Source organism: Equus quagga, chromosome 2 (genome assembly GCF_021613505.1).
Source record: "Equus quagga isolate Etosha38 chromosome 2, UCLA_HA_Equagga_1.0, whole genome shotgun sequence".
Taxonomy (NCBI): Eukaryota; Metazoa; Chordata; class Mammalia; order Perissodactyla; family Equidae; genus Equus; species Equus quagga.
This window is the reverse complement of record NC_060268.1, coordinates 157,122,050-157,139,514: the sequence shown is the minus strand read 5'-3', so window position 1 is coordinate 157,139,514 and position 17,465 is coordinate 157,122,050. Positions and strand designations below refer to the sequence as shown.

At 51.7% G+C, this 17,465-nt stretch overlaps 1 protein-coding gene across 4 annotated transcripts; it reads right to left on the bottom strand.

Annotated features, from left to right (window-relative positions):
* Positions 1-688: 688 nt before the first annotated feature.
* On the bottom strand, positions 689-15,686 carry PPRC1 (PPARG related coactivator 1). 4 transcript variants are annotated; one of them, XM_046653510.1, is made up of 14 exons: positions 15,513-15,686; positions 11,202-11,390; positions 10,489-10,635; positions 10,016-10,117; positions 6,997-9,898; positions 6,638-6,691; positions 5,722-5,779; positions 4,868-4,938; positions 3,161-3,881; positions 2,048-2,197; positions 1,870-1,936; positions 1,630-1,751; positions 1,234-1,385; positions 689-944 (listed from the first exon to the last, which is right to left on the bottom strand). In XM_046653510.1, the coding sequence occupies exons 1-14, from the start codon at positions 15,663-15,665 to the stop codon at positions 841-843; spliced, it is 4,992 nt and encodes a 1,663-aa protein (XP_046509466.1). In that variant the 5' UTR covers positions 15,666-15,686; the 3' UTR covers positions 689-840. The 4 variants fall into 4 exon arrangements, with proteins under 4 accessions (XP_046509466.1, XP_046509467.1, XP_046509468.1 ...); XM_046653511.1 differs by having other exon boundaries at positions 4,868-4,935; XM_046653512.1 differs by having other exon boundaries at positions 10,025-10,117.
* Between the last annotated feature and the right edge of the window lie 1,779 nt (positions 15,687-17,465).

Genomic DNA, 17,465 nt, shown 5'->3' with positions numbered 1-17,465 from the left:
AGGCACTCCTCTCTCCTAGATGTAACTCCTACATCTCCCTCTTCCCCAGAGGTCTATCCACATGCATGCATTCTTTAAACATGTGAGCACCCACCGTGTGCCAAGCATTGTGCTCAAGCTAAAATGGTACATGTACACACAAGGCTTAGAAAACATTTTTAGAAAACCTTTATTTGGAACAAGTATGAGCTTCCTCTAGGTCCCTGATATTAAAATCTCTTCCCAGACCAGTAGCATCAGCATCCTCTAGTTTGAAATGCAGAATCTCAGGCCCCACCCCTTAAGTCAGAATCTGCATTCTAAAAGATCTCCAGATGATTCAAATGCCCTTTTAAAGTTTGAAAAGCACTGCCCTAGATAACTGACTTCACTGACAACACACTTCAGGAGCCAAGTTTCAAGTCCCATAGGATTTTGCACCTGACCAAAGAGGGGTCCTAGGAACTCAATGGAGGTAAGCATGTCCCTGATTGTATTCACAGAGGACAAGTAATATGCCCAGCACCAGCACCACAGAAAGAAGCACAACAGCACTTGGGAGTTCTCTCTAGTTCATGTTTATTAGTCTGCATAGTGACTTAGATCTTCCAAACTTTGGGGGAACCCCTCAGCCCCATCCATCTCACATAGGAATGCAAGTTAACTTGTTTCAATGCTTGCTATAAAAAACAAATACCCCTTTAAAAAATCGGATTTAACACATTTTTTATTTCACTTTTTTCCATTTCTTTATAAAACAGTCATCTCCTCACTAGCAGCTCTCTCCCCTAGAGTGGGGGAGGGGGATGGAGGAGGTAGGGCACCTCCAAAGAAAAGGGGGAGGGGGAGAAGGGCCCAGGGTTACCTCCTGAGGTTCTTCTGGGCCTGTTTCAACAATGTGTCAAAGTCAAGAGAATCAAATTTGCTCTTTACAGGAGCAGGGTCAAAGTCTTCCCGGTTGGAGTCTATAAAGGTAGAGAGAGACAAACATCAAGGTCTTTGACCACACTTCCCAACCACAGGGACCTCAAATGGCCAGCCACCTCCTATCCCAATAATGGATGGACCTAAAATTGCCCTGATTTTAAGTCAAAAAGACAAGAGAACCCCCATTTCTCCTCTCATCCCACCCCTTAGGTTCTTCATGTGTCAGATGAAGCGAAGTCTGCCTAGCCCCACTCTCCAAAGGTTGGGAACCCTTCTGGGGAGGAGATGAAGTAGTATATCAAAGCCTCAGGGCCTCCCTCTACTCACCAAGATCAGAATAGCTTCTCTTGCAGAACTGCCTGCGGCCCCCAAAGCAGAGATCAAAGGGCTGCTCATCTGCCTGCCTCAGCTTGTGGCCACTCTCGATGGCTGCAAATGCCTCCTCAGCATAGCGGTAAGTGACGAAACCGTAGTTGTCACTGGTGGGAAGGGTGAGGCAGGGGCTGGGACGGCTACTTGGGCACATGCCATGGAAAAGAGAGAGCTCCCCAGGGTACAGAGAGGAACTGGGGTGGTTCTTCTCATTCCCCAAATGGCCAACCCTTGGTAGAAATGAAGGTCTCCTACATTGCCCAGCACACCAGAGGAAGAGGGAAAGAAAAGAAACATCAAGGTAGATGAATGGGACAGAAAGAACATCCTAACCTTAGAGCCCAAGCTTACCCTTGGACACGGAAGTGGATGGTGCACTCCTCAATCTCTCCAAAAACAGAGAACCTCTGTTTCAGCTCTGACCGAGTCATGCGGCCGGGTATCTTCCCAATGAAGACCACTCTTCTCTCTTCCTATGTTGGATCAAGGAAAAATGACACACCATGAACCAGGGCCACAGCTGCAGATGGCTCTCTGAGGTCATGGCTCAGGGGCAAGCCCCCTCCTCCCAAGACCTGTTCCTCTACTCACTATTGCACGCTCCTTCTGCAGGACTCTCTGCCTTTGGTAATGGTCATGTGAACGGTAAGAGCTGTACCTGACAGGAGAAGAAGGTGCCATCAGCCCCCTAGACATTAGACAGGCTCAAGTTTCAGAACTCTCAGGCACTTGCATCCCAGATGCACTGACTCCCTGAACACATGCTCACCGCCGCCTCCTGTCACTTCTCCGGCGGGGGGATGGGGAGCGGGACCGACTTCGGGAACTGGATGATGAGGATGAGGAAGACGAGGAGGAGGATGAGGAGGAGGAAGAGGAAGAGCATCTTCGGGAACGTCCAGAGGAACTGCAACTGGACCTGGAGAATAAAGGGGCAGGCAGGAATGCTGGGAGTGGTGCAGGTATATTCCACTTACCTCACCTTGGCCCCAGCCCTGTCTCCCTGTCAGGAAGCTCAGGACCAAAGGCAAAGCAAAGCAGAAGAGATCTAAAAGGACTCTTCATAGCTGACCAAACTGAGGCCCTCATGAACTTCAGATATATCTGGAATGTTTTAAGAGTTTTTTGCCACAGATTATATTTATTTTCAGTTATGCAATTAAAAATTGAAAAGTACTTAACAAATCAGAAAGAGGTGAAATAAATGGAGACTCAGAAAGATAAAGGGTTGGGCCCTAGGTCTTACAACTAGCAGGGGGGCCTGAGTCTCTGGGTTCCTAGTCCCCTAACACGTCTCACAGGAGTGCTGTGACCATGGCATAAAGCAGAAGTGGTTGTGCTAGACCTGTAGTAGGGGCCATTTCTGAAGATATACTTCACCATCAAAAACTAAGAATACTTAACTGATTAAGTAGGAAAATTTGTCTGTTACTGAGAAAAACGTACTGCCAGAAAATAGATGAGGCCACAGTGACACCCAAAGGAACTGTCTTAGACTCCTTCCTCAACAGATGATTAAAAGGACTGTTTGCCATTAACGACCCACTATCCCACCTTCCCACACACCAGGAAAATACCAGAACATGAGGACTGATACAGTATGCGAAGGAATCCACATGGTCAAGATCAAACCCTACCAGTCTCCCCAAAGAAGCAGGAGACCTCAGGGATACCCTAAACTCCAAAAGGGTATACAAGGTATCTTCTCAAGCTTGGATGAAGCTTGCCTCCTTCAACAATCCAGGGAAAGGAGAGAAGACAGAATTAGAAGCCTTAGTGCCTGAAAGTATTCAACTCAATGTGCAAAAGCTTTCAAAGTAAACCAGAAGAGAGTACATGAACTTCCTAAATGGAGAGGACCTAACAGGCCATCAGAGCTCACCTTCGCCACCTCTTGTGTGGGGGGGAGAGGGACCTGGACCGGGATCGGGATGAGGAAGACGACGATGAGGATGAGGAAGATGCTTCGCTGGTCCGGTTGGACCCAGAGCTGACAGAACGGCTGCTGTGGCCACGTCGGCCCTGCCAGCCCCGGCTTGGGGGGCTGGCTGACCTGCAGGCTTTTCGATAACAGCGCACTGACCGCTGCTTGGCTGAGGGCTCAAGGGGAATCCTAGTGTTCACATCATTCCGGCAGGGCGAAGCCTCAGGGGACAGCAAGGTGGATGGGGCAAGGCAAGGGGCTGCAGGATCTGCCTGCTCATTGCTAGTCCTGTGATCAAGTGGCTCCTGGGAGGCACCTGTGCATGGGGGCAGGGGGGCAGCTGGGCCCAGGGACAAGACGGGTTTGATGGTGATATCCTGATGGCGTTTGACGTTCCATCGGGAGCCCACCTCTGGAATGACTAAGGCAGGCATCTTTTTTGGGGGGGTCCTGCTCCGAACACAATAGTCATGGTCCCCAGAGCCCACATGGACTGGACTAGGGCCACAGACCCCTTCTTGGAGGCGGGCTGCAGGTGGATGTTTGGCCTCTGTAACTCCTTCAGGCTTCAGGGTTCCCTCCTGGGCGGTGGACTTAGGAGATTTGGCTTTGGCCAGCAGTGAGACAGCAGCCAGGGGCTTCCATAACTGGTGGGGAGGGGTAGCTGGAGGGGTGAGCCCTGTGAGGGGAGGGAGGATGGAGACAGCAGGATGAGATCCGATTCTGCACTTCCAAACACTGCGTATATAGGCTCCAGAGACCCCCACCTGATCTTATAAAGTACACTAACAATTATCAACAACCCAGCTTGTCCCACTGTTACAACTACTCCTTCTCCTTAGTTCCCCATCTTGGGAACCAGCAATAGAAACTCAGCCAGTTAGGGTCCTCCTGAACCCCTCAACCTCTCACTGCCCAAACCTAGCTGGTGACCAGGTCCTGTCTGATCTACCTCTCCATTCTGAGACCCATCCCCCCGACTGCATGACTTCTAGGCTGCATCATGCCTGGACTCACGTAATCATCCAATGATCTCCTACCTCGGGCTTCACACCCGTTCACCTGTCTTCTACATTCCTGTTGGAAGGAGCACCCAAAAACCAATCTAGTAAAGCTTTTCCAATTGCTTCTTCAATGCACAGGATAAAGCCCAAACAGCTTAACATGGCTTTCAAAGTTCCCATAATCTGACCTCCTACTTACCACTCCAGCTTTATTTCCTGCTTTAGCTCTGCCCACCATCCTGATCAGCCCTACACTCTGGTCAAACCGAACCACTTGAAATTCCCCCAAAACATACCAGGCTGGTTTTGTTTCTTCAGTTCACTCAAGCTGCTCCGTCTACCTGGAATGACCCATCCCCTGTATCTGATTGGTATCAGTGATTTTCTCAAGCCTCTGCTTTGGGATTACCTTCTATATAACCCTTCCCTGACTGTCCCCCTTAAGACCCTATCATAAACCACACAGGCTTCTTTAATGTACAACCTCTGATACTCAACATGCTCATTTGTTTACACATCTGCCCCCTGTACTGTACAAACCTTAAAGATGAAGATCAGATCTCTGTATCCCCAACATGTACACACACCTGGTGCAGAGCAGGCCCTACAAGCATTTGCTAGATAAACTAATCAAAGGCAGAGTTCCCCACCCTGAACCCACCTGCCACGTTGGCCAGTTCTGGGGCTTGTAACCGGTCTAGGGGCCTCTTCTCCTGGGGAGTGTCAACGCTGCTGGCGGGGGAAAAGGGAAAGCCTGGTTCATTGCCTCCTCAACATCTTGTATATCTGCTTTCCTCACAAAGCAATGGGAGAGGGGGGCATACAGAGGAATGGGATGCATAAGCTGCCCCTATCATTCTCCTCCAGCACAAAAGGGGTCTTAGTGACAGAACTGTAGGTGGGGTCTCAAGTCAGCTCTGCCCAATTCCAGGAGGCAGGCCAACTATGACCTTGAATATCCCCTACCTCCTTCAAGCTAGGAGCCTCGCCTGCCTGGCTCAAACCCAACCCCAAATCAATATTGGGGGGAACATGCTTGGCAGAACAAGATGGAGTACCATGAACATGAAAAATGAAATAAGGCTCTCAGTGCTGGAAGACTAGGGAACAAGGAGGTCCAGGGTATCTCTGTCCTACAAGGAGTCAGGGGATCCCTAGCCATGAACATCTTCTACTTTTTATCTTACACCATCACCAGTGTTGAGCAAGCTTAAAGTTTGTTAAATGAAGGAAAGAAATCCCCATAGGCAAACTTACCAGAAGATGAAAGACACCTCTAGGACATTTAGAATCCCAGAATGGAATCAGCCAGAGGATGGTACACATCCTCCTACCTCACCACCCAAGACAGTGCCCAGTAGTGATGAGCTGAGCAGGGGATGGGGAAATAGGGAGAGACTCTAGGGCTGACTAAATGTCCCTGCCACAGAGGCATCCAGTTGACGGTCCTGGAGTGCCGGCCGGCTGCTGACCAACAGCTGTAGGGTAACTCACTCATTATGTCTCCATACTTACCCTGAGTTTCCTACAGCCAAGCTGTCAGCAGGAGGCGGGGGAGGGCACTCCTTTTTGGCTGCAAAGAAACCATACTAGTTAAAAGCCCAACCAGATGTTCCAGATTGAGGAGGCACAGAAGGGATGGCTTTGAGACCCAAAGGAGGAAAATCTACTTTGCCTACACACTGCACTGGGTTCTCCCCAAAGATCCATTCTCCTCCAGTGGGTGCCCAGGTACCAATTTTACTCATGTCTCTTCTCTGCTCAGAAACATCCACACGCCCCACCCCTGCAATGAATCTGAGATAGAGTCCAAACTTCTAAACCTAGCAATTGAGGTTCTACATCAATTGCCTAACTTCCTAGTCTTGTAGCCTATTTTTATTCTACACTTAATGTATGTTATATGTTGCCTTATACTATACCTGTTATCAATTCAAGAATCATTTCTGCAGATTTTTCTCACCAATTAGATGAAAAGCTCTTTGAGAACAGGACACAGGATCCTCCACAGCACCTAGATCCATGCCTTGTACTGAGAAAGCTGAACTCCCCGTTACCTTCCAAATATACCACACACAATCCTTCCTATACCTCTGCCTTTATTCACCACATTCTCTCGCTCTCTGAAATCCTGTCTTTCAAGGCCCAGCTTGACAGCTGGTTTCCTCTAGAAAATGGCCCCAAGCACCTACTGCACTTGGATCTCCCCAAACATCTACTCTTACAGTTCTTGCCATGCTGTACCACCACCCTCTCTAGGGCTTAGATTTATGTCACAGGTGAATCTTGTCTCCCCATTCCAATTAGGGGGCTGCTCTAGGAGCTGAGACTGCTCCTCCCTCATTCCCCCCAGCTTAAGCAATGACAGGGCTGGGCCCAAAGGAGAAATCAACAAAAAGGGGTTGAAGCAAAGCTACCCAGGTTCTCTCACCTTCTGATTTCTCAAACTGCTCCAGCAAACTGGACAGGTCCGATGCCTCAATTCCTGTGGAAGCACACAAAACAGCTTTGGAAACCAACCGCTATCAACTGAGAACACAGGTCCCAGGAAGTCTGAAATCACCTCACGTCTCCCTTTATGCTCCCCCTGCCCACTGTACTAAGTAAACCAAGGCAGCAGCACAAAGCAGGAAGGAATCAAACAAATCCAGAGCTCTGCCTCTCAAGAACCCTCCAAAGAAATCCAACAAAGGCCAGACCCACCAAGGTGGTTTATCCTGTTCTTTGGAGGACTCTCCCCACCTAACCTCCGTGCCCTTCTTCACACCTACTCAACTGTGTGGCACTCACCAATCTCACTGATGAAAGCCTGCACCACGTCCTCAGGACCCTGGGCACGTGCGGTAGGCAGGAAGGACAGCTTCCTTAGACGGGCTGGGTGGACGGCAGGCAGCTTGGTGATAGTGCCCTGCCTTGGTGTGGGAACAGCCTTGGCAACAGGAGAGGGAGGCTTCTGCCTGGGCCTGGTCTCCTGGGTCTCAGGCTTCAGTCTCTCTGATGCAGGCTCCTCAACAGCCACACTCTCAGTAGACAGACACGATGGAGCCTTGATCCGGGGGCTTTGCACTGGGGAGGACACCTTGTGTTTCAGATGGGGAGATGCAGGCACTGGCTTGACCTCCACCTTGGTGGGCTCTATCTGTGGAGCACCGTGGCCAGCAGACCCAAGGCTGAGAGGAGGAGTCATTGGTAAAGGAAGTACACTTTCAGGGGAGCTAGCCGGGATGCCACTGGGCTCCACCTTGGGTGAGGGAACAGCCCTCCCAACAGAGGCTAGAGGCAAAGGAGGTGGGGGTACAGTAGGCCAGAATGGAGGGTGTTGCAGGCCTGGGCCCCATCCCAAGGGCCCATAAGTACAGCTGGAGCTGTAAGGTGGGACTGGGGCAGGAGGGGGTACCCAAGGCACATTGCAAGTGGGGGACACAGCATAGACGCCAGGAGTACCAGACACTAGGGGCACCGTTGGTGGGGGAGGCAGGCAAGGATAGCCAGAAGGGGACACAGGGGGATAACAAGGCCAGGGTGGTACAGGGGCATAGTGAGTATAAGGATCAGGGGGCACTGGTCCCACAGACATAGGAAGACTAGGAGGCTGCAAGGGTGGTGGAGGCAGACTGGGGACCCCTTGTCCACTTGCAGGAAGGCGCAGCATGGAGGTCATGCCCAGCCTACCCGGGGTAAAAGGCAGAGCAGTGGGCATTGTTGAGGGCATGGATTGCACGGTAGGAGCTGGAGGTCTCACTGGCAGTGGCATCTCTTGGAGTGGCACCTGCTCAGTGGGAGCTGAGGCCACAGGTTTGCTTGCAGGTGGCTCAGGACTAGGAGAAGCAGAGCTGGGACCCAAAGGCACAAAGCAAGCCTCAGGAGGAGCCTCAGGGCTTCTCTGTAGAGCTGTCTTCTTGGCTGGGGCTGGTGGGATGACAAGACAAGGGATATCTGCCAGCCCTGTGGGGGTTTCTGGGAGGCTCGGCCACTTCCCAGCTGGGGGCTGGGCACTCCTCTCTTCTGCCTCTGCTTGGCGCTGTTGCCTTCGTCGCCGGTACTCAGATAGGCTAAGAGGCCGAGGTCTGGCTTCCTGGGTTGTGGCATTGGTACCATTTTCCACCTTCAGAGAACCCACAACCTCCTTGATTTCAGGGATAGCCTTTGGGGGATCTGAGAACTCTGACTCCAGGAGGACCTGGGGGGCTGGACTTCCCTGGGCTGATGATACTGCACCACGTCTGGGATCAGTTGGCCTAGACTTAATTAGCACAGGGTCAACTGGAGCCAGGTCAACGGGAACAGAGTCAACTGGTGCTGGGTTAACTGGGACAGGGTCAACTGGTGGTAAGTCACCTAAGATGGGAACAACCACTGCAGGGTCAATTGCTGCTGAGTCAGCCAGGACTGGTTCAATCAGCACTGGGTCAGCTGGGAGAGGGTCAACCAGCTCTGAGTTGACTGAAACAAGGTCAACCAATGCAGGGTCAACAGCTACAGGGTCAGCTAGACCCGGTTCAACTGCAGTGGGATCAGCTTCAACAGAGTCAAGCGGGATGGGGTCAGCGCGAGGAGAGTCAACCAATGAGAGATGGGCTGGAACAGGGCTGGCTTGGATGGTGTCAACCAGGTTGGGGTGGAGGTCTAGAGGACCTTCTTCAGCAGGACTAGCTTGTCCAACACTACTCTCCAAGTTCCCAGAGCTAGGCTTCTCCAAGGCAGCTGCCCAGGCCCGAGCCCAAGCCCGGGGCTTCCCTCTACCACGGGGAGGCTCAACCTCTCTTTGAAGTTCCTCCTGAGGCAAGTTGCCTGCCTGAGAGGTCACCTCTGTAGCCACAGTAGACTGCCCACGTGAAGATGACCTCAGCCTCCTGGCATAGCCTTCTGCATAGGCTGCTGGCTGCTCCTTGCTCTTCTTCCTCCTACCCTTTCGAGCTCTCTGGGAACTCTGCATTGCATTGGCAGGTGGGTTCTGAGGCCCCTTGGGTGCTACTGGCTCCATGACCTCCCTGGGCTCCGACAAGCAAGCTGACTCCAGCTTTTCCTCTGAGTCCAGCGACAACCCCTCTTTCTCAGGGCAGAGGGCTTCCTTGGGCACAGCAGCCTCCGTCTCTGACTCTAGTGTAGGCAAGAGCAGCTGCAAGGCCGGACCAGCCTCTAGTGAGTCACCCAAGAGCACAGGCTGAGGTCCAGGAGGGATCTGCCGCACCACAACTGGGATCTCTAGGTCATTGCCAGCTGTGGCTGCCTGGCCCACAATCTCTAGCACCACACAATCCTCAGGCAGTGTCAAATCATCTGGCTGCTCCTGAAGCTCATCCTCGAGTGATGTCAGGTGGGTGAGGTTTGGCAGGCAGTATGGGTGCATGGCCCGCACCAGCTCACTCAGGGAGGAGATGCTCTCGTCGCCAGCTACCTGCACTGCCATCTCTGCTGCTGCTGTTTTATCTTCCTCCTCAGGGCAGGCCAGGTGCATGGGGAAGTCTGGGATGTTGCTTATGGAGTTGTCGAGCTCCCCAGCAAGCATTTGGCCACTGAAGCTGGCCACCTCCTCCTCTTCTTCCCCATCACTACGTTGTTGGTGAGGAGGGGACTGGCCCCAGCGAGGTCGTGATCTTGGAGGTCTCCAGCTAGGAAGCTTGGGGGAGGAGGTCTCTAAGAAGGAGGGTGGAGAGAAGTCCCAAGGGGGATCTGTGAGAGACATCTCAACCTGCAGGAGAGAAGAGAAGCCACAGAGGGAGTTTTCTCCAGGAATATATTCTTCCAGACCTGTCCCCACATACTCCTCCCTCCTGGGAGTCCTTGAGGCTCCCTAAGTCAGGCTTACCCCACTCACTCTACTACTGCCTGTGCTGGGCCCCAATGCGTCAACTGGGGTGATGAGGTCACGTTCTGGGGGTGTCCGAGAAAGGGTGAGCAGCTTATGCAGCTAAGAGGGGGAAAAAGAACTGAGATGAGTAGTGCTTCAAAACTATGTAAGTAAGGGGCTGGTCCCGTGGCCGAGTGGTTAAGTTCTCGCGCTCCGCTGCAGGCGGCCCAGTGTTTCGTTGGTTCGAATCCTGGGCGTGGACATGGCACTGCTCATCAAACCATGCTGAGGCAGCGTCCCACATGCCATAACTAGAAGGCCCCACAACGAAGAATATACAACTATGTACCGGGGGGCTTTGGGGAAAAAAAGGAAAAAAATAAAATCTTTATAAAAAAAAAACAAAACAAAACACTATGTGAGTAGGCCCACAGACATGGTTCTAACCTTTGCACCAACCACACATCCCCTTCCCCTGGTCCCACACTCACAGAGGAGCCCTCCCGAGGTGACACAAGCAGCTCCGAGTCAGGAATGCTGTCAAACGGAGACAGGTTCTCGGAATCTGCATTATCCAAGATCTCCGTCAGAGCTGTGAGCAGCGACACTTCATTCTGGTCCTCCAGAGATAACCTGCTCTGCTCCAGAAAAACAACAAGAAGGTCCCACTAATATCCCTAATGACTTACTGGGCCACTGAGAAGGACTGGAGATCAAGAGACTCAGTCTGCCTGGCTCAGTTCAGCTCAATCTGCCAGATTTGAGTACCAGGAAGCATGGGTTCCAATCTCATTTACTACCATCCACTGCCTCTGTAGTGTCAACAAAAACCTAGCAGAAATGAGTCTTAAGCTTATGTTTCACACACATCCTCCACCCTCAGGTAAGATGTGGGATGCTCAGCAAACAACCCTTGACTAGGCTGGAATTGGGATCAAAACAGAGATCAGAACCCTCTGGATATGTAAGTTAGGGGCTCAGACAGGGGGAAAGGCCGTGGACTATAGTCAAGCCTGCCAGAGCATCCTTACATGGGATATAATCCGGCAGCCTGCAGCCCAACACTCACCTAGAGACAAAATCACTCTTCAAGGACTTGGGTTGGGTATCTAGCAGCCAAGGTTCTGGGAGAGCAGAGCCACTGAGCCATCATCTCCCACGCAAAGCTCTCGCCTGAAGACCCCCAAGCCCCGCCCCAGCTCACCTCTCCAAGGCTCCCAAAATCCTCAATGAGGGAAATGAGGGAGGCATCCATGTAGCTCTGCATGGTCCCCAGCAGTGTCTCATCCTGCAGCATCAGCTCCTCCATCTCCAGGTCCTTGTCCCTCAGACAAGGGCCCAGCCGAGACAGACTGACAAAGCCAGAATCATCCCCCTCCTCATGCAGCAGCACCTGGGGCAAAAGCCGGGGAAGGTCAGAAGGGCATGGTAAAGGCTACAGGGCATGTGGGGTGGCAGCTGATTGATATGCTCTGTAAACCAGGAACCCAGCCCTCCACCAATGGCCCCAGACTCAGTAGGAGCCCCACCACAGCCAAACCTCTGGACTTGCTGGGCAGAGAGAAGTACAACCCATGAGCCAAAGCCCCAACCAGGATGGTAGTGCTCAGGGACCTTCTGAGCAAAAAAAAGTTTGGACTCCATCCAGACACAGTTGGAGCCATAGGAGATTATGAAACTGGAGAGTAAAAACATCAAAAAGATCAAGGTTTTTCAGAAGAGTCGTCTGCTGGTTGTGATAAAGGCAGACAGTCTGAGGGGAACACCAAAGGAGAGGACGTCAGCAAAAAGGCAATTTCAGCTACATCTACCTTATATTCCTCATATCCTGCTTAGGCCTCTCTTCTCCGCTTAGCTCAAATCCCACCTTCTTCAAGAAGACACCTCAGGCTTCCCCATCCCATGCTGATTTCTACTCACAACCTTGAATTCACACATTTCCGTACCACTCGCTTTTCTGGCAATCACATCCTGCCCCCTTCCCACCACGCGACATTCCTTGCATCATTACTGAAATTAGATTCCGAGTTCCTCTGGGGCAAATAACCCTTTGTATTCTATTAGTTTATATTCTTCTTGGTTTTTGGAAGGATTTAAACTCTGCTTATACTTCCTGGTTATCCAGGATGCCTGGCAGTGTCTTATACACAGCTGATATTCACACTTTTATTTTGAAGGCCCTACAGTATGCCACCCAACCCCTCAATGGTAGTCCCAAAAGAAGTCTCTTTCCCTACCCCTACCAAGTGAGAGCTAGAAAAAAGCTTGATTCTGTAGATGGAAAAGCCTCACCCCACCACTTCCCTGAGAACTAGCAACATCTTCAGCCTTGTCAGGCAAGGAGCCGCCCGCCCAGGCCTGTCAAGAGTGTGGGTGTGGGTAGGGCCAGAAGTGACTGGAATGGGGCTGGCAAAGCCAAAGGCCAGAGCCTTGGGTATCTCCCCTATAGGAAACAGATGATACAAAGGCCAGAGAACTGGAACAAACCTGGGCAAGTCAGTCCTCCCTCCCCTTCTGCAGCAAAGGGAAACTCTGCACCTCTTCCAATAATGAAAAAAAAGCAACAGGTGTGACTACACCCCCACACTCACCCTCTTAACCAAGCTGAGGAATTCCTATGCCCAGGGAGAAGAAAGGCTAGATAGAGACACTTTAGGAGGCCAGGCCCAGAGATGAAGTGAAAGGTGACAGGTTTTAGGCACTAACTCCTCCTAGGTCTTCACAATCCTCTAATTACAACCAGCAACTGAATAGCACCTGGCTCAGCAAACACTCCTGGGTAAGCAAGGAGGCTGCATCTCTACTTGCGCTGACACCTTCCTGGCCCAACTACTAGGCCAGAATCTGAAGACAATACCCAGCTCTACGAACCACTCATCACCACCTCCATCGGGCAGGTACTGGAGCCCCAGTTAGAGACACTCTCCTCTTCACCTGACCTCACCCATACCTCCATCCCCAAACAGCACAGCTTCCAGAGTACCAAGAGCATCTAGGGGCTAAACCCAAGCTAAAAGTAAGCCAGTCACCAGCATCTCTAACTTCAACAACCTCCCAAGTGGCTTTCCCACATCCAGTCTTGTCCCTGCAGTGTTCAAAATCAGCTACAAACTTTTGAAAATATACATCAGGCTGGCCTGGTGGTGCACCAGTTAAGTTCGTGCGCTCTAGTTTGGTGGCCCAGGGTTCGCCAGTTCCGATCCTGGGCACAGATCTATGCACCGCTTATCCAGTCATGCTGTGGAAGGCATCCCACATATTCAAAAATAAAGGAAGATGGGCACACATGTTAGTTTGGGGCTAATCTTCTTCAAAAGATAAAATAAAATAAAATAAATAAAAATACACATCTGATCCCTTCCTGAGACCCTCCCTAGACCCCTCCAAAGGCATCCTATTGTTCTTAGCGTCAGGTTTAAACTCCTTAAATATGGGTTACAGGGATCCTGGTCTTTCTCACCAGACTAGACTCTCCTGCTACCGTGTGTCCTCTCTCACCATGTTGCCTGTCTCTCAGTTTCTCTAATAAACCATGTTCTCTCCCACCTCAAGACCTTCACATACTATTCCCTCTGATGAACGCTTCCCCTGCCACACACATACACAGCCTTCAAGTCTCAGCTTAAAATGTCCCTTCGCAGGCCCTGCAAAGTAGATTATTATTGCTGATTATATAATCCCAAATATGCTGCACTTTCCTTTTGTCCCACTAATCATTTATTGTCTATCTTGATAAAAGCATAAGATCCCAGAGAACAGGAACCATGTGTGGTTTAACTACAGTATCCCTCGTGTCTGAACATAACCGTATCTCAATAAATAGCTGGTTGACTGACCAGCTTCCAAATACCCATCTTTCTGTGTGTGTTTTTTTTTGGGGGGGGGGGGGGGTGTTTATAATCTCTCCATGAGACCCTCTTTAACCCGAAATGACCACCTAACTTGGATTACAGCTGGATCACAGATCCTTCCTGCCTCTCCCCCAAAGAGTGAGCAGCACCAACAGCACAAGATGTGACCTCTGAGAAAACGAGGGAAGAGAGGTAAGCAGCTCCCAAATTAGGGCCCCAGAAGCCATTCTCCCCTGGGCAAGGGCCTGGATTGATCTGCTGGAAATGACATTACCAGGCAGCCTGCAGCCCAACTCCCACTTAGAGACCAAGAAAAGAAAAAAAAGAAAAGAAAAAAGAACTTTCAAGGACTCAGCTTAATTGCTTAAGAGAGATAACAGTTCAAACTAAGTCTTTCCCACCTCCACTCTGGGTGGGAACTTTTAAGAAGCCCTCTACTGAGGAGTGGGACGATAACACTTTTTAAATATGGAAAACTGAAGGCCAAGAAAAAAAAATCTGACAGAAAGAACTTTCCCCCATCCAATAAATGTTCAACTAGTGTTGGCTAGTTCTCACATTGCCTCCAACTTTTGCCATCCCCAGCAAAAATTCCAGAGAGCCTTAAACACAGACCACCCCAATTTCTATGTGTCAGTTCACAAGAGCAGGCCTTAGCTGCCTCCTCGAAAGAGATGCTGGAGGAAAAAGTGAGGAAAGGAGAGATTCCCTTTCCCTCTAGCTTGTCCCATGTATACATTAACACTCCCATGCCCCTTGAATCACGAATGAGGCAGGACTGCAAGCAACCAAAACGCCAGTGCCCGTGACTCACAACCTACCCCAAGCCGGTCAGACAGAAACCCGCCACAAGCTCACTCTACAGCCCTTCAGCCTCAGCTCTCTACGCTCCCCAACACACTCCGCCATCCGCAGGGAACAGACGCCCCGCACATCTGGAAAGTCCTTCACCATCCGCTATCGGGAGGCGCCGCGGACCAAAGCAGAAGGAAAAAAAACTTCTCCAAGGTTGTAGGCAAAGTTGACTCTAGCAGCCCCTACCTTCCTTCCCGGCCAGGGGCCCCCTGCCCGGGTCGGAGATGGCGGGACCGGCTGAGACACACCCAGTTCCCGGCAGTGCGGCTCCAGCGCCGATACGAGATGCCGGGCAGCCTGGGGCGGGAGCCACGTGGACATCCCCTCCCCGCCCCCACGTGGACCCGCGGCTCGTCGGCCCCCCCCTCACCCGGGAGCCCAACCCACGTGGGTGCCGCGGCCGCCTAGAGGGGGAGGGGAAGCAGACAAGTTCTCCCGGGAAAATCGCTTCCCCCACCCCACGTGGCTCCGAAAAGGCACTGCAGTGCCCGGCTAGAGGCACCCCGAATCGGCATCCTTAGAGAAAGATCTTAGCCCGGCACTCCAAGTTCGAATCCCTGATCCCCCGCCACGGGCCGTGTTTCCGACACCCGGCTCTGCCCCACCAGCGTTCTGGAGGAATGGCCCTAAGAACCCTGTCTCTGCTCGCGTCCCCCTAGCAAATGGCCAGTCCACTCGGCCCAACCTGTCTCCCGCAGCCACCCAGCATCGACTCCCGAGCGCTTCCTTCCTTTCCTGTGGCGTCCACGTGTCACCGCCCGGCACACGCCGCTTTGCTGCCAGCCGCGGGCCGGCCGCCAGCCTCTCACCTGTTCCCCTCCGCTCACAGCGCCCGCAGTCCCATAAGGCGCTTGGATCCGACTTCCCCAACCGCTGCCGCGGACTCCACCGCCAGGGTCGGGGCCGGGGCCCCCACTCGGAGGCGGCGCGACTCCGTCTCTCCGTCCCCGGCGCGCCGCCATCTTGGCCCCTGAACACCCAGCGCAGCTGTGATCGCCGGCGCCGCCTCGCCCAGTCGCTTGTGGGGGGAGAACTACAACTCCCGGAAGACAGTGCAAGACTACGAATCCCAGAAGGCCCTGCAGGGAGACCCACTTGCACCCGGGAAGAGAGCCCTGGCCTCGCTAGGGAGCCTGGGAATAGTAGTCGCTTTAAACGGAGCCCGAATGGCACGTGCTATAGGCATACTGAAATGCTTAGTTTTGTGTTGCGCGGGGATCTAGTTAGGGAGCGCGAGGTGATGAGGGGAGAGTAAACATTTGCGCATCTTTTAATTTTCTTAATTTGTGCAACTGTTGGAACACTCTTTGGCGTTATACCTGCTGTACCTTCCTTTCACCTTAATCTCAGTGGGCCTATGTTTTGAAACAGCACCCCCTAGTGGGCATCTCCCTCCTGGAGCTAACCCTCACCTAATCTCATACTGCGGCACTACTGCGAGTTTAATCTTAAAACCCCGCATTCCGAGCTTCTCTTTGGGTTACTCAGAAATCCACGTTGGGGACCAGCCCCACGGCCGAGTGGTTCAGTTCGCACGCTTGGCTCTGGTGGCCCAGGGTTTCACCAGTTTGGATCCTGGGCGTGGACACGGCAGCACTCATCAGGCCATGCTGAGGCGACCTCCCACATAGCACACCGGAGGGACCTACAACTAGACTATACAACTTCTTACTGGGGGCTTTGGGGAGAACGAAAAAAAGAGAGAAACCGACGTTGGCGTCTCATTACCAAATTTATTTCCTGCCACTGCAGATCATCTTGCTGTCCTCCAAAGACAACAGGTGTTCTCCTGCATTTGTTTTTCTGACCAGAATACTTGAACCTCCAAACATTTTTCATGCCGTTTTATCCAGGAAAGCCTTTTTGATCATGCCAGCCAGCCGTGATCCCACTGTTTTTCTCCAGTCCATCACTACCTCTACCATTCACTCATTTGCCATTTAGAAGCTACTTCATATTGTTTTCCTATTTTTAAAAAGTTTTTTTTTTTTTTTTGGAGGAAGACTAGCCCTGAGCTAACTGCTGCCAATCCTCCTCTTTTTGCTGAGGAAGACTGGCCCTGAGCTAACATCCGTGCCCATCTTCCTCTATTTTATATGTGGGATGCCTACCACAGCATGGCGTGCCAAGCGACGCCATGTCCGCACCCCGGGTCCGGGCGGCAAACCCTACCTAGGCCCCTGAAGCAGAGCGTGCGCTCTTAACAGCTGCGCCACCCGGCCGGCCCCTAAAAAGGTTTTTTATTACAAAAGTTTAAAAGTCACTTCAGAGTACAAACCTATAAAGTAAAAGATATACTTGGCCTGCAAATACCAATATTACTCCCCAGATTTAACCCTTGCCACTTACGCGTGTATTCATCCACACTTTTTCTATGCGTATAATAAGGTACAGAGGGGCCGGTCGGTGGCGCAATGGTTAAGTGTGCACGTTCCGCTTCCGCAGCCTGGGGTTCCAAGGTTCGGACCCCAGGTGTGGACACGGCACCCTTCGCACACCATGCTGTGGTAGGCATCCCACATACAAAGTAGAGGAAGATGGGCATGGGTGTTAGCTCAGGGCCAGTCTTCCTCAGCAAAAAGAGAAGGACTGGCAGATGTTAGCTCAGGGCTTATCTACCTCAAAAAATAAATAAATAAACAAACAAACAAACAAATAAATAATAAAAATAAAATAAAAATTAAAAATAATAATAACAAGGTATAGGGACACATAGTGGTCTTTTCTTCATCCAAAAATGGAACCATTTCGGGGCTGGCCCA

What these genes read in the sequence shown, in the direction of transcription:
- PPRC1 (XM_046653510.1), bottom strand. Translation starts at nt 15,665, where the DNA reads ATGGCGGCGCGCCGGGGACGGAGAGACGGAGTCGCGCCGCCTCCGAGT. An exon ending in GCAGTTTGAGAAATCAGAAG is followed by an intron (nt 5,780 to 6,637) that starts GTGAGAGAACCT and finishes GTTTCTTTGCAG; the next exon opens with CCAAAAAGGAGTGCCCTCCC. An exon ending in CCACACAAGAGGTGGCGAAG is followed by an intron (nt 2,198 to 3,160) that starts GTGAGCTCTGAT and finishes TTTATTCTCCAG; the next exon opens with GTCCAGTTGCAGTTCCTCTG.